This window comes from Triturus cristatus, chromosome 9 (assembly GCF_964204655.1).
Source record: "Triturus cristatus chromosome 9, aTriCri1.1, whole genome shotgun sequence".
Classification (NCBI taxonomy): domain Eukaryota; kingdom Metazoa; phylum Chordata; class Amphibia; order Caudata; family Salamandridae; genus Triturus; species Triturus cristatus.
In genome coordinates, this window is record NC_140592.1 from 1,137,090,741 (window position 1) to 1,137,106,734 (window position 15,994).

General features: G+C 44.0%; 1 protein-coding gene across 2 annotated transcripts in view; it reads right to left on the minus strand.

Moving 5' to 3' along the window:
* LTK (leukocyte receptor tyrosine kinase) overlaps positions 1-15,994 on the minus strand; it is a 583,144-nt gene that overhangs the window by 65,143 nt on the left and 502,007 nt on the right. For both annotated transcript variants that reach the window (XM_085627068.1, XM_085627069.1), the window contains 3 exons: positions 7,941-8,072; positions 7,619-7,775; positions 6,172-6,354 (listed from right to left, as the gene is read on the minus strand). In XM_085627068.1, the coding sequence (XP_085483194.1) occupies positions 6,172-6,354; positions 7,619-7,775; positions 7,941-8,072 (472 nt within the window). The remainder of the gene's footprint in view (positions 1-6,171; positions 6,355-7,618; positions 7,776-7,940; positions 8,073-15,994) is intronic.

Consider the following 15,994-nt stretch of genomic DNA (forward strand, 5'->3'; position numbering starts at 1 on the left):
ATGTGGAAATATGAAAAAAAGATATTGACTGGTGAGAAAATGTTATGAAATACTAGGGGGTGACACAGGTGTGCTCCACCATGAGTGTAAAAGGATAAATAGTGAGTTAACATGGTCAATGTGATATAAATTACAAGTTTTGATTATTCTCATCACAAATGACTTTGCCCACTGGGGCACAATTATGATGCTTAGGTATTATTTACGTGTTCTTTTTTCTTAATGCTACTTACACATTAGCGATCTTGTGATAATTTAGCTTTTTGATTTTACATGCTAAAATGACTGAAAGAAAAAAGAAAAAATATAAATAGAAGGACATTGACTGATAAAATGATATTGCAGGATACTGCACATTCAAGAATATTACATTGGAAAAGAGGAAAGAATAGTGAATTCAGTCTTTTGATCTTGTAACTAACCATGTGGATGCTATTTGAGAGCAATCAAATGGCGCCACGCATAAGTGAGCAAGGTCACAGAGTGGAAAACTAAAAAAACAAAGGTTAAAGTAATGTTGTAGTTAAGTGTGATAAAATGATCTGTGTTTGTTTTTAAAAAACCCTCAAAATTCACTGCAAAAGACAAAGTTTAAAGTAACGTTATATTTAGGTGAATATGTCAGTGACAACATTAACATTTTGAACGAAAAAACACAGAAACTCACCAGCAGAGCTGATTATAACGTGTGCCCCATCATGCTCTGCTCATGATCTCACATATTACATCACTCACATCCTGCTCTATGACATCATTTATGACATCACTAATGACATCTCAAATGACATCGCTGTGCCCCTAATGCATCATTAGTGTGTAGCGGTATTGAACAGGTTAAATATCTTTGCAGTGAAGAGTAACTCTGTGTGCAGGTGACAGTTGATGAGATGTCCAGTATGTTCCACACAAGCAGGGGCATCGTGAACCCCCCGCTTTAGCAGTGATCAGTGATGTCATCAATGATGTCACTTGAGATGCCATCAGTGATAACATAAATGATGTTATACAACATGTCATGAGTGATGTAGGTCATAGGCAGTGCATGGCGGGGTGCAAGTTATAGTTAGCTCTGATTTCTGTGTTTCTTTTATTTCAAAGCGTTGTCACTGACATATTCACCTCACTTTATTGTTTGTTTAAGCTTTGGTTTTTTTCAGTGAATTTCTAAGGTTTTTTTTAAACAACAACATGTAAGTAAGTAAGTAATTTTTTATTATTATACGTAAAGCCTACGGCCATGCGTAGTGGGGGGATGTTTGCAGGGCCTGGCCTAAAGCAGGCCCTGCGGTAAACCCCTAACAGGCAGCCAACTCCACACTGTGCACAGCCTTTGGCCGTGCAGAGCAGGGGGTTGGCAACTGCCAACCCACCAGGAGCCAAGCACTGTTGCATACTACTAACATGGAAGGGGCAAGGCCAAATGGGCAGAGGTTGTATGCGAGTTGGCGCCTTTACATTCTCAGCAGCAATTAAATGGGAGAACCATGGACTCAGCCCTCAGACCAGGAAACAAGATAGAGCCCATTTGTCTTGGACAGTCACCACAGAAGAGACTGCACCCCAATAAATCAACGATGCATTCACCTCCAACAAGGATTTCAGATCATATTTCAACGTGCAATTGTAGAGAAAAAACACTGTCCACCAGTTTGGAAACTGGCAGGAACACTGTTGGATGCTAATAAAGTGGAAGGGGCGAGGCCGAACGGGTGGCGCTTGTAAGTAATTTAGTGCCTTTGCATACTCAGCAGCAATTAAAAGGGACAACTGTGGACTCTGCCCTCAGACCAGGAGAGAACAAGAAAGAACCCACTCATCTTGGACAGTCACTACAAAAGAAAATGGTGGGGACACTGTTGCATACTACTAACATGGAAGGGACAGGGCCAAATGGGTGGATCTTGTAGGTGATTTAGCACCTCTTTATTTTTTTAAAGGGGAGGGGAGCCATGCGGTCCCCCTTCCCGAACCTTTAAAAGGCCCCAGGGCTGTGTTTTGTTATTAAAGGGGAGTGGTGTTGCACGGCCTCCCCTCCCTGTGCATATTCAGGTCTGAGGACCTCGCTCCCCAGGGCCTACATATAATATAGGTGGGTGCCCTGGTGCCCATGCAGGGTACCCACCATACACACATTGGGGTCTGCGGGGGAGCCTCAGGATCCCCATGGTCCCAGTCAACTTCCCTCATGCTGCTTGAGCCTGAAATGCTCCCACCTAGAGCTGATCCCTCTGGCAGGGAGCAAAATCTTGATCTGTTTCCCTGCCCAAGTCAGTATGGGCAGGGAAACAAATCAAAAGTTTGCTCCTAGCCTGCGGGAGCATTTTTAAATATCCCGCCCACTGGGCACAGACTGTGTTTGCTCCTGCGTGGCGAGAGTTTTGGAAAAGCTCCCGCCAGGTGGGAGCAAACGCGGTTCTCTGTCGCGCCAGTATGGGCAGGGAAACTACTGTGTCCCAGGGGTGCGCTCCTCAGGACACAGTATCTGAGCAGGCCACGGGGGATGGGGCCCCTGGGGTCATTAATGGCTCAGGTAGGGGGGCCATGTGGCCCCCTTCCTTTTCCTTGAAGTAAAGGCCCTGGGGAATGGGGTCCCCAGAGCCTTTTAAAGGGGAGAGGGCGGCTCACTTTTTTTTGATAGTTTCAGCCATGGGGAGAGGCGCTGCACAACCCCCTCCCCTTATGAAATGGTGCCCCAGTGGTGGGCTCCCCGGGCCTATAAAGGCTGAGCGAGGGTGGCCCCTCTCCCCTTATAAAAAGTGACCCGCGGGGAGGGCTACCTCGGGCCTATAATGGCTCCAGGAGAGGAACCTGCACTCAGTCAATCAATCAATCAAGTATTTGTAAAGCGCGCTACTCACCCGGAGGGTCTCAAGGCGCCAGGGAAGGGGTCATAAAATATGACCCGAGGGGTGTCTATCCAGGGCCCCCATAATTGCTCAGGGAGGATGCTAGGTGCCCCCTCCACTTAATTTGCCATTGTGGCCCAGGCACCAATTTTTATTTCATTTTTTACGATCCAGCAGGAGTCCAGCGGGATCGTGGCAAATATTTATGTTTTTTTTAAAGGGGCAGGGTATCTGTAAGGGAAATAAATACTTTTGCACCCTCCCAGGAGCAATGAAAGAAACTCACAACACAGCAGTATGCTCAGGAACAAAATGAAATGTATTTGCCTGTAACTATGCAAATTTGCTGGCCAGCTAGGAAGAAGTCAGTGCACACACTGGTGCTCTTAGTCTGCTTTTTCCCTGCATGACTGGTTTCTGGGTTATATATACACTTAGTAATGTCACCCTAGCACTCACTCTAGAATCTCGCCCCATAATGAATTGCTGGGCCTTTGGTTGGCATTGTATTTTTGCCCATAACTTTGCTTGGGGTGGTCCTAGGAGGATGGGACCACCACCGAATTGTTCAGCATGATATGCTCTTTGTATTCAAGGCATCGGCTTGGTCCTCCCCCTAGGTTAGGGGTGACCCCAACATCATCACCTCTCTCATTGCCTGATATTTTTCAAAGTTCACTTTTGTGAATTGGTTATATGCTTTTTTAGCATGTAAAGGTAAAGTTGTTTTATCAAAGAGTTGTGGGTACAGTAGCTATCTCCATTACGTGGGGAGGTGGAGTTTTTGCATGAATTCCGTGTTTTTAATGTAATGCATAGTTAACAAATCTCCGCAACCTCCACTAGCAGATCGGAGTACATTTCCCACGGTTAGTCATAAGTAAGTCTTTTAGCACTCAAGTTGTTCTTTAGAACACTCTAGAAGGCTGCAGTAGAACACAAGGGAATCAATTGACAGGCTGCTCCTGTTGGAAGTACATGTTTTACTGAGAATCTCAGACTTCATTCTCATATGGTTCAGAAAGAGTGTGAATTTACAGAAAATATGCTCCCATTTTAGCTTCTGGAGCACCTTCCATAACCTCCATGGGAAAATCATGAGAAAACTGTTTTCTCTGAAACATGATAGATGAAAAACCCAGCAGAAAGCTTTTTCACAGGGTAAAATCACCTTAGAACACACTACAAACCCGAAAATTAGTATGGTGCCATCAATAAATGATTATATTGTAACTAAAATCTGTTATCACCCTTTTTGCGTTCTCCTTTTTGTGAATCTCACAGCCTTCCATTCACTAGAATGCATTTCAATGGAGTGCTATCATGCATGTTGGTCCCAAGATGGCTGACAGCACTTCCTGGTTGAATTGCTGACAGCCAATCAGATCTCACCATGAGATATGTGCTTAGGCTCTGCCCAGATATAAAAATGTCTTTTTCCTTTAATATCTCAAAAACTACTGGACGTATTTACACCAAATCACAAAAAGGGCTCTTTGTGGAGCAAGAGCTAGCTTTCTGCTAAATTTGGTGTAATTCCGTTCAGCAATTGGGGCTGTATTCGTGTTCAAAATCCCTATGGAAATTAACATGGGAAAAGTGCTTTTTTTGAACCCCCTCTTTTTCTCGCCCCCACTTGACGGACCAGCCCGAAACCTTCTATGTACAACTAGAATCAGGAAGACACTTTTTTTTTGTGAAAATGTAGTGAAGATTTGTCAAAAGGGGAGAGGAGTTGGCCTAACGGCTAGGGCGGTCGGCCTCGAATCTGGGGAACCGGGTGCTATGTAAAGCGCTCTGATACCCAATACCTTCAGGTCAAGTTCGCGCTAAATAAAACTCCATAAAAAAAAAAAAAACAGGGCCAAAGTTATAAGCACGTCAAAAAATGCTTTCCCTATGGAAACAAGGACCTAACTATAAATACCTACTGGAGACCGCTGGAAAGTTTTAAAAAAGCAAACACGGCTACTTGCGCTTGCTTTTATTTACCCCCAGGTGGGCCAAGTCCCAGGGGGAATTTGTTTCTATATTAGGGGTAGAGGGGGTGCATGTGGCCCCCCTCCCCTGGCTGATTACGGCCTGAGGACCCCATCCTCTGGGGCCCGGCTGCATATATAAATGGGCAGGTGACCGAGCGCCCCCCCTCCCGGGCTTATTTGGGCCCAGCCAAATTTGAAAATGGGGAGCGGCCTGCCAGGGACGGCTCCAGCTATGGCCCACCCACCCCAGGGATATAGCGGGCAGAGAAACCTTTTTCTCTCTCTTGTCCCCCTCCCGGGACGATTTTGGCCCCAGGGACCCCATCTCCTGGGCCTGGCCGAATTTGAAAATGGGGAGGGAGTCTCCAGGGCCGGCTCCAGCTATGGCCCACCCACACCCGGGACATAGCGGGCAGGAAAATTCGTGGGTGGGAGCAATGCCAGCTCCTGCTGGAGGCGGGGTGCTGGTTGGGCCACAGGGGCATTGGGCCTCCCACTGCGGCCCTCAACCATGATGACATGGGTGCCCTGGGTGAGCTCCAGGGCACCCAAAATTTATGGGCCTGGCACCAGGTTATGGGGTCACAAGACCAATATTGACCCCATTCCCATTTACAATATGGTTGGGAGATGGGGTCCCTGGGGCTGAAATCAGCACTAGAAGGGAGGCTGCATGCCCCCATCCCATAAATTAAGCAGTGGGCCCTGGGAGATGGGTGCCCCTGGGGCCAGAAGAGAATACTGGAGTGATGCAAAGCTGTCATCACAGAGGCATATATATTCACCTGATTGTCATCAATTGACTAATTATTTGGGTTTGTCCTTCATTGACTAATTATTTGTCATTAGATTACTGGAGGCGTGTGAAATTGCATAATTTATTTTCACAAACTTTTATGATATTTCACATATAAAAAATATTCTTTTGGATTGAAATGTGGTTTGCCTGTCTCTTGAATTACTTTTTTGTCAGTGAAGGCACCCAGTGTGTAGAAAATGCAAGATCCTAGGAGCAAGAGAATGAGTCAATCAGAAATTGTCTCAGCAAGACTTTTTCTGAGTATACCAGTTTCCCGTGGATAAAAAATATGCAAGATTGCTTGGTGCAAAATTTTTATACATTTCACGAATTTTGCATTACAGAAATCCAAGAACTTTACATATTTCTCTGGTGTGAACTAAATTTTACCCTGGTCTTGATTACATACTCTTCTGACAATGATGAATTAAACTTCAAGGCTCAACGTCCCCTGAGTTGGTTTATATAATATTGGAATCCTAGTACATGCTGAGCATTTGAAATGTACACATGCTACCCCAAACCTATACCCAAAGGTACCCACCTCTGTACCCTCCACCGCCGCCGCCAGAAGTACAGGCACCTCCTCCTCCACCAAAGCCACCTGATGTTGTCCACTGCAACAGCACTGATGCCTGTTGGCAAACCTTGCCCCCCTCTGCCCCTTCCAAGAGAGACTTTCCGGTATGGGGCAGAAGAGTGCTGTCATTCCAACCACCTCCTCCACCTGCAAAGGAGAAAACAAGTCAAGCGAATGATTACTTTTGTAAATCTGCACCACTTCCAACGTTAACGAAATTGCAATTCCAGCATTTACACATTATTGTAGACATTTGCATTCTCTTTTGCCTTTTTTTTTTAATAAAGGTTAGTTTTTCCTAAAATTTATGAAGTGATCTCCAATGTAGCCGTTACCTCAAAATTCTGTTCCAATCGAAATTAGGAGCTGTCTTTTCACTTGAATTTTCTTTAGAACATATGTTGTTTAGTACTGAGTATTCCACAGCAGATCATTTTTCTGGGTACAGTCTGTGCCTACCATGATCGGTTTACAGATTGATAGGGTGGGGCCATGCAAATAAATAAGGGCACAATTTATATTCCGATGCATTGGTCTGCTAGGGTGAGGGAGTAAATTACTCCATCACCCTCATGGATTAACCACACGCCTGGTTTATAAATGACTGTCAAACTGGCGGTATTTATAAGGCACAAGCAGGTACCGTCCTCGTGGCTGTTCTTGTCAATGCATTTAACGGCTGGGTGGAAGGCTCCGTCAAGATACCGGAGCCTTGCACCAAACTATTTTCTGTTTTTATTTTCAAAAATAAAAAAGATAATGACCCCCCTTGGCGTGGGAGTCATGGGATCATCTCCCATGGCAATGGTGGCATTAGTTCTTTTTTACTGTCCCTCGCCGGCAGAGGATGCCGGGCGGTGACAGACAGTTAAAAAATCGTTATGTCTGCCCATCCTAATTGGGTGGATGGACATATAGCCAATTCTCTGATGGGCCCCTAGAGAGGTTTGGCTATAGCGGAGGCAAAGTAGTCACCGCCGTGGCCAAACTAAAGATCCGCCCGCATCTAAATCAGGTCGGTGGACCACTGTGTTGGTAGGGAGGGAACTCTGCCGCTGTTGCGACGGAGTTCCCTCTCCGCCAGCAGATAAATCAGACCCAAAGTCTACTGTATATGACTGGGTTCTGGACACGTCTCAAGTTTCCATGACCTGTTCCAGAGAAGTATGTGACTGTGTAAAGGTTTTTTTTGTCTCTTTGGAAACCATATTTTTGATGTCAAATCCTGAATGAAGCATCACATAAGTTCTCATTTATGAAACAAGAGTAATGTTAGCCAGGTGCTTCTAGAAGGTCACTAGTTCTCTAGAGGAACTTGTCACACCAACCTGCTGTAAGATATGTTGAATACACAAAAGATTGGTTCTTCTCTGATCTCCACGAGTCCCTCATGTTTTCATGCAAACCTTACCTGCTGCCCCTGCTCTTCCATTTAAACCAGGCACTGCAGTGCTTTTCTCGAGCTCCTCTAAGTGCAAGTGGTCCAAGGAGCTTTTCGGATCTTCTAGGTATGCCTTTCCACCTCCTCCTGCTGCGATGAGTAGGGGGTTAAAAACCCCATTGTCTTGCTGCACAAGAGAAACCACAATCAAAACTCATAGCAGGTTAGCAACAGAAGTAACTACACCACCAAATTCAGCCAACGCTATAGAGCTCAAGATAAAGGCATAAAACTCTGAAGCACATTCCAGTGCACAAGTAAGGTACTGCTTTCAAAGGAAGATGTCACATACTTTGAAGATGTAGGAGGCTCCTCCACCGCCGCCGCCTCCGCCAGCCCACTGCAGGAAGGTTTTGTTTTCATAGTACTCTGCTTCAATGATTGATGACTTCCCAAAGCACAGCTCCTGGGTCAGCACATTTGCCTAAGTGTTGAACAAGAGGACAATCACAACGAATGCCAGACACTTGAATAAGCAAATGTGCACACCAAATCACATTCATGGTTTATGTGAAGGGCAGAATGTGTGAATGTGACAAAGTCCATAAGGTCTGACTCCATTCTGGGTAGGTACCCCATTCCATCTTGGATAATACTTCTCCTGTTTTTTGCCTAATCACTGTCATGTCTGCTATAAACACAAATAACACTAATGTCGTCCGCCCTTATCGTTCTTATCATTCCTAGAACGGCGAGCGTGTTAAGTCATTCAGATACTGACCTAGATATAACACCTGATGTCGTACCCATTCTGGGACAAGAGTTCACTTATCATAATGCCAAGGCCATCAAAAGAACAGCCATAGATAAATCATTAGAAGGGTATAGACCGAATTGACATTCCCTTCATCTCCCATTATCTTAAAGATGTGTCTAAATCACTACTTCTGGTGGCCGTAATCTGTATCTAGCATTCCTGAAGCTATATCAGTGGTTCCCATCCCTGATAATAATTTAGTATTTAAAGACCACCACGTGTCCCCCTTAAGTGGAGAGAAACTTCACCCAGGTCACGGATGCAGATCCAGGTGAGCACAGCACCTGATTCTATTTCGACAGAAGAAACCTCCAGCAAAACTCTTCGAGGCTCTGTAAAGCATTCCATTCTGTCTTCACGAACTGGTGCCAAGATTGTGGCTGCTTTTTATTATCTTCTGTGATGTTACCAATATTATGTGGACTAGTATACAAAGTGTTTAAACTCTGTAAAGCGCTCTAATACCCTAACGATTCACATTTGCGCTCTATAAAACACTAAAAAATAAAATAAAGCTATATTTAAATAAATATGTAGACATTCATAATCCGTTTTGAGTTATCTTAAGTGTATACATCATTAAGGAATGATCATTTGGATTACTACTGCTCCCTGTTAGTAACCCAAAAACATTGACATCACCTAATTTATGTATTGGGTGGGGTTCCGCAGGGCTACAATAACCTGTTTTTCACATTCAGTTCTGGTGCATTGAACTAAGTTCACTAGTGTCACCTGTGGGTGTGAAAACAAACCTTGTATAGCTGAGCCAAAGACTCAACAAATGAGAATCCTCAATACAGATTGAGCCATAAGATTTAAAGCTGCATGATCGATCAAAGTTTTAAGAAAAATTGAACAAATAAAGAATTATGGGCCCCATATTCAAATAATGTCGTTGCAAAAATTGGTCGCACTTTGTGCACTGACTTTTTGCGATCACTAAATTATTTTGAGAGCTGAACTAGTGCGAATAGACCAGTTCACAAAGTAAGGCATTGGAGTGGGTCACAATCCAATCTACCTCATGAATATTAATGAAGTGTGTTCCAAATTGTACAGATCCGTTTGTACTTCTACTATTACTTTATATTGTCACTGGCAAGATGACTTCATGAGTTAGAGGCTTGCTACTGGCATCTTCTTGGATCTGTGGGAAAATTAAATGAGCGATTGGCAGAAGTATGATATGAAGTGCTACATTAAAGCAATTATTTATTTCTAATATTATTATTACTACACTATAACAGTTATTATTATTGTACATCTGAAGATGTCAGCATACAGTAGTAAAACTGCACTGATCATGCAGAAAAAATACTACTATTCATAGAGAGCAGAGTGGCTGAGGCCTGTTCAGCATATCTCATGCCACAGTAACTGTACAAAACCAAGTGTCCAAAAAGTGAAAAACTGTGGGTGCACCAGGAAGCCCAGGAGCAGGATGTCCCAGATATAACAGAGGGTAGACTAATAGAATTATTTTCATTAGACTGGTGTTGGGGGGTGGACAATATACTGTTAAGAACATATGAAGGCAAATGTCATTGTGTTACCACAGAACTATATCAAAGGACAGGGCTGGTGCAGCACTCCGAGTTAGATTTGAGGAAAGCTACTTCTGTGGTTACATCAGAATTGGCTCCTAACCCCAGGTATGAGTTATAAACTGGGTCAGACACTGGTTATACGCCAGGTGACAGCTCATGATGGTAACACGCTAACTCGGATGAAGGGGGCGTGACCTGTTGTTTTCTATAATGATCAATGACGATATGTGCACTCTTCAATGCCTCCTAGTTTAATAACAAGAAACCCATTATAAGATGGCGGCCACTCTTGATTTTATCGAAATAGCCATTAGAAGATGGTGGCCACGTATGTATATCGGAAGTTTGGGTTCCAGCATTTGTAAAATACAGCAAATATATAAACCCCTAGTATAGGCTTGAGATGCACGCTCGGTTTATGAAAGAAAAAGAAAGATAGAGTGGAGCATCTGGATACTTGAATGGGATTATTGAGGATGAATACAGTAGGAAGAACTCTCAAGAAGGCTGCCATAGAATAATGGATTGGCAGTTGAGACTCGGACAGGGCACAGCTGAAACTGGTTACTGAAATTAGAGGGATATTTAAGAGGCGGGATGAGTGCACCTAAGAAAGATCAATCAGATAGGACTAGGACACATGCTGAAAGGTTGCTCGAAAGGTAGGAGATACGCGAGATAACCCCATGGGAAGGGACAAAGATCAGAAGGAGGAATATGGGGTCTGAAGGGACTGTATATGATGATGCTGGTATAATTTAATGCTATGTTGGAAAAATGATTCAGGATATGAGAGAAGGGGAATTTTAGTTCTGCCCGGAATATAGGTTCACTATAGCCTTACAGCTCGCCTTCGGCTCGGGCCTTTAACGCTGCAGCGGGCCTTTAATAGCCGATATAGCCCTGCTACGAAGGGCTATAAGGCTATTAGAACATTGTGCCACTAGAGGGAGCACAAGGGGATTGAAATTCCCTCAGGCTCCCTGAAGCCTTTGTTCACAGCCACAAAGAAGCATTGGAATGTTGGAGCTCCAGGGTTATACCAGCCATCATAAGCCCGGAGCACTCCATTGTTTTGAATGGAGCTTCCAACATTCCAATGTTCTAATCTGTTGTAGGGGTTGGAAGTTAATCAGGGGATGGCTCGCTAACACTGCATCAAGCAGGTTAGAAAGAAACAAGGAGAAACATAATTTAATAAACACGAGGAAGAGATGGAAAGGCTTTAGGTGTATTGAGACATGAAACTGTTTTCTTGACTATAGGATCCCAGACATTAAAATGGGGAATGAATGGAAAAGAAGAATTTTCAGAAGGAGGATAAATCAAATTGTAAGTGAAGTAGTGATCTTCTTGAATGTGCATTTGTGTAGTACTATATGTGTTAGTTTGTATGTACGCATTTGGTAACTGCAATCACTCTTTAGGTTGGTGTCTTTTGGTTTAAGGAATACACAGATTCATTTAATGTTTGGGGATGGTGTGTATATATTAGTCTGTATACCTGACAGAGGTCGGTACAGAAATTGTGATCAGTACACTCCTTGAAAATGAAAGTGGTTCATGTTAGATAAAAAAATGACACAAAAAAGACAAAAAATAAATAAAGTAGAAGAAAACGATTTGAAATATTTAGAAAATTTAATGTAAAAATAAGAACCAGAGTTGCTGATGTTAATACGTGAAAACTATTGATCACATTGTAAAATAAAAAAAAGAATTGTTTAGGTCCTGATAAAATCCCTAAAAGGGAAGAAACGCGTTGGCGGGGTCTGTTTTAAGTGTGATGGAATTGGATACTGTGAGAAAGTGCCCTCTTTCTTGCATGGTATGCCCCCACTTTTTGCTGAATTGCTGATGTATTTTGACTGAGTGTGCCCTGGGCTCCTGCCAATCAGGTACCCAGGGCCTGTGTTGCTTTCCTAAAACTGCATTGAAGCCTAAACCTAATTGGCATCTCTGGCCACATGTCAGCCCCTGGTAATCGGTAGATGTACAGTGTTTGGATACACGTATTCTCAAATCAATTGGCCAAACACATTGGTAACGGATACATGAAAACACACAAAGCCTACACTGTGAGCCCTGAAGAAGTCCGATTGTGGACAAAACGCGTTGGCGGTTGCAAAAAAATGTGTGAATAAAGGATGAATTTCAATATCGAAAGAATATATTGACTCTTTCTTGGGAAAACAAATGTGTTATAAATCTATCTTATTGTGGACTGTCTACATTTGATATCTATAGGTGTGCTGAGCTGTTTTGTTGTATAATAGATTATCTCAGTTCACGTGGTTGTAGTGTCATCAGTTATTAGTGTATCCGCTCGTCTGTCCTTGCCATTTATGTCCAAAAAAATTTCAAATCTCAATAATGTGTAAGACGCACTTTCGTGCTTGGACGTGTTTCCGCGTCCCTCGCCGGCACCAGTATGGCCGTGGAAGGGGTTCACGAAGGAGAAGCTTCAAAGGCATGCCGCCGTTGTGAGTTTCTCCAGACCATTTGCTGCTTTCAGCAACTGGTCCCCACTGGTTCTACCCCCCATTTTGGGCGGGAGAACCGGCGGGAAAAACAAGTGAAGAAGAGAGGTGTGCCCACCTCTGCCAACTCCACCCCTAAGGTGGGGGAGGCGAGATGAAGCACAACCTCGAGTCGCTGCCATCTTGAGGATGGGGGGACCCAGCCAACCAGGGACAGGCTCCTGCTCCCCTCCCACTGGAGAGTGGCAGAATAGAGGGTGTACCCACCGCAGGAAAGGGACCCATTGGTCCCTGCCCTTTACCTACCTGTAACGCCCCTAAATTTAATATCTAGGGGCACCCTGAACCTTCCTTCCTCAGATCCAGCAACCACAAGAAAAGAAGAAAAGAAGAAGGATGAAAAGCCGTGCAGAGCTAACAAGAGGACAACGCCCACTGACTTGGCCCCAGCCCTACAGGCCTGTTTCCCCTCGAACCTGCTCCTGCGAAACCCCAGCGTGTCCAGCGGCCAGCAACCTTAAAAACCCCAGAGGACCTGCCTGCCTTCACTCTCCAAGCTGTTTCTCCCGAGAACACCGGATGTGTTTAAACTGCATCTTCTGGTGCCAGCCAGGAACTGCGAATCCAGCACACTCTGCACCCGCCGAGCCCGGCCCATGTTTGAGTGAACAAACACCACGAGGAAGTCCCCCCGGCGATCCTGACCCAAAATCCGGTGACCCCTGACCTGCCTCAAGGCTCCAGACAACGCCTGCAGCCTCAATCCAGAGGTCCCCCCCTACCGCGACCAGAGTGGGTAAGAAAATCCGACGTCCAAAGGCACCCCTGCACCCGATGCCCCACAGCCTAGTGCGCCCAACCCAGCGGTGCCTAACCATCCCTCTACATCCCAACTTACCCCTCGAAGTGGTGGTCACTCCTGGAAGATCCTCGTCCCCGAGCCTGCAGTGTTTCTTTGTCCCAGAAAATCTCCATTGAAATCAACAGGGCACCCGATCTCAAAACAGCACCCTGCACCCGGCTGCCCTAGCACCGCTGAGGGTGCCCCTTTGGTGCTAACTTGGTCCCCAACTTGCCCTGAGCTTAACCCTAGGAGTTTTGCTCCCACAACCCTGTGGCCTGCTTGCCAGCCGCCACCAACCGGAGCCCCCCTATCCTCCATAGGATAACATTGGGCCTCAACACTCTGCACCCGGCCACCCTAGTGCCACTGGGGGTACAACAGTGCATCACTGACCCTGGGAGACCCCTGAGTCTAACCCCAGAACCCTGAGTCAAAAGACCGATTACTTACCTTGAAACCGATAACTAATTTTTCCTCGTAGGATAACATTGACACTTTTTCTCCCAAAAAGATTTTGTGTCCACTTTTGAAAACGACAAATATTCCTTAAAAATCAGCTGATTAATCCAAACGCATTTTCTCAATTGTTTTCAGGAATTGTCCCAGTGCTGAATCCAGGATCCAGCACTGAGTAAGAAAAAGTAACAATAACCTAACTTACCTGCTAATTGAAGTTCCTCCCATAGGATAACATTGGTGATTCTATGTGAAAAAGTTTTTGTGTCAACTTTTGAAATGCAATAATATTCCTTAAAAATCGTGCCTTTAACCAAAACGCATTTACTCACCTGTTTTCAGGAAATGTCCCAGGGCTGAATCTAGGATCCAGTCCTGTGTTAGCAAAAGTAATCTGAAAAGTAATTAACTGCATTTTACTTAAAAAGCCAATTCAATTGAATGTACTATACCTGCAATGGGTTGCAAACTGCTTTCTTAAAACTGTAACCAAAACCAGTACAAGTTATACTGCAATTCTGAACTGTGTTCATACAAGTAAATTAGTACTGCAACGTATTTATATGCTTACCTGTACCAGGATTGCTTGGTTCTAGAAATAAAACAACAGTATATTTTTTATACAAAACAATTGGCCTAGAGTTCAGTTCTTGAGGGTGTGAGACCATTTGCTGACTGAGTGTGTACAGCAAATGCTTTACACTGTCCTTTGATACTGCCTTACTGCTCGACCAAGCTACCACTTGAGAGAGTAAGGTTCTATCTAACTTTAATCTCTGCCAAACCTTTGGAGACCCTTGGACTCTATATACACACACTGTACCTCACTTTGGTGCAGTATATAAAGGGTCAGTTTCTTACAGATACTTAATAAAAAAGAACTTTATGGAAAAAGACACCAACACCTGGAAATTAATTGAAAAACGAAATATGGAAAGTAATTGAAAACAAAGGAGTGATTACAGATACATGCAATTCGAATTGGAAAATTCAATGTGAACAAGGAAATTAAGTTGTCTTCCTAACATTGTGAAAACATTTACCAAGGATTGAGTTTTGTGGGCAGTCAGAGTTCCAGGAGTGGGCATAAGAGAACTATAAGATTGGGATATTTGACCGGTGCCGTCCAGAAACACCACTGCTGGCTGTCTTTTGGAAACAATTTTATACTGTCAGTAATGCAACTTTTAGATAATGACTTACATATTCATAGTGCTTTCTGGCACAGACTGGGACATCCTAGCACTAAACATACATAAATCACTATTCTTCACTGCACTAACCAGGATTAATTCCCCCCTATTTACTTAACTTGCCTTTATTTTTTATATAAACTCTGTCATGTTATATATAGTTACCGAAAAGTGAAATACTGAAAAAAGTTTTTGCCATGCCATTGAGCCTGCCCCCACCGCCTCCATTGCACGCAGCATCCCACTTCCTATACTTTTTTTTTATTGCTCTTCTACTACTGGACACCCCCACCCATGCTTGGCGCTACAAACAAACACGAGCGCCAGTGGCGTAGGAAGGGCGGTGCAGTGAGTACGGGCCGCCCAGGGTGTCATCAATAAGGGGGGGGGACAAAATGGCAAAAATATGTGTTTTAAAGACATATTTTTGCCATTTTGTCAAGCGGGGGTGACAAGAAATTTTCCGCACCGGGTACCATCCGACCTTACTACGTCACTGACCAGCGCGACGGCTGATGGCCTCGAATACCCTCCCACAAGAACTATTTGTAGTATTCAAAGCTTCTAAACAGTACTTCAAACGAAATACATACTTATTTCAACCTTTGCTTAGCGTGAACCACATCAATCAGTCACAGTGTTTCGAATACAGACACTAAAATATGTTGTGGCAGCTGTAGGGTCTCATTTATATTTAAATGTACTCATCTCTGTATGTGGGGTGTCGAATCATGTTTTGGACGGGTACCACGTTACATCGTGGAGAAGTACGAGGCTGGGATAGTGTTCTATTTCTATTGCTGCTGTATGCAAAATGTTTTGGTGTAGTGTGAGAGTGACCAGGGAGGTGCTCTTGTCTTGGGGTACCACAGATAGTAAGATAATAATTATAGCCATGGGCACTGTATTTCTGTGAAGCTGCGCCTATTTCCACCTAATTAAAAATTTGCCACATTATTCCTCCCCCGCTCCATCATTTACAAATTTCAATAAGATAATTTCTAACTATAATGCATTAAAAGTTTTTAAAAGCACTGCCACGTGTCCAGCCTTGCAGTCGTAGGCC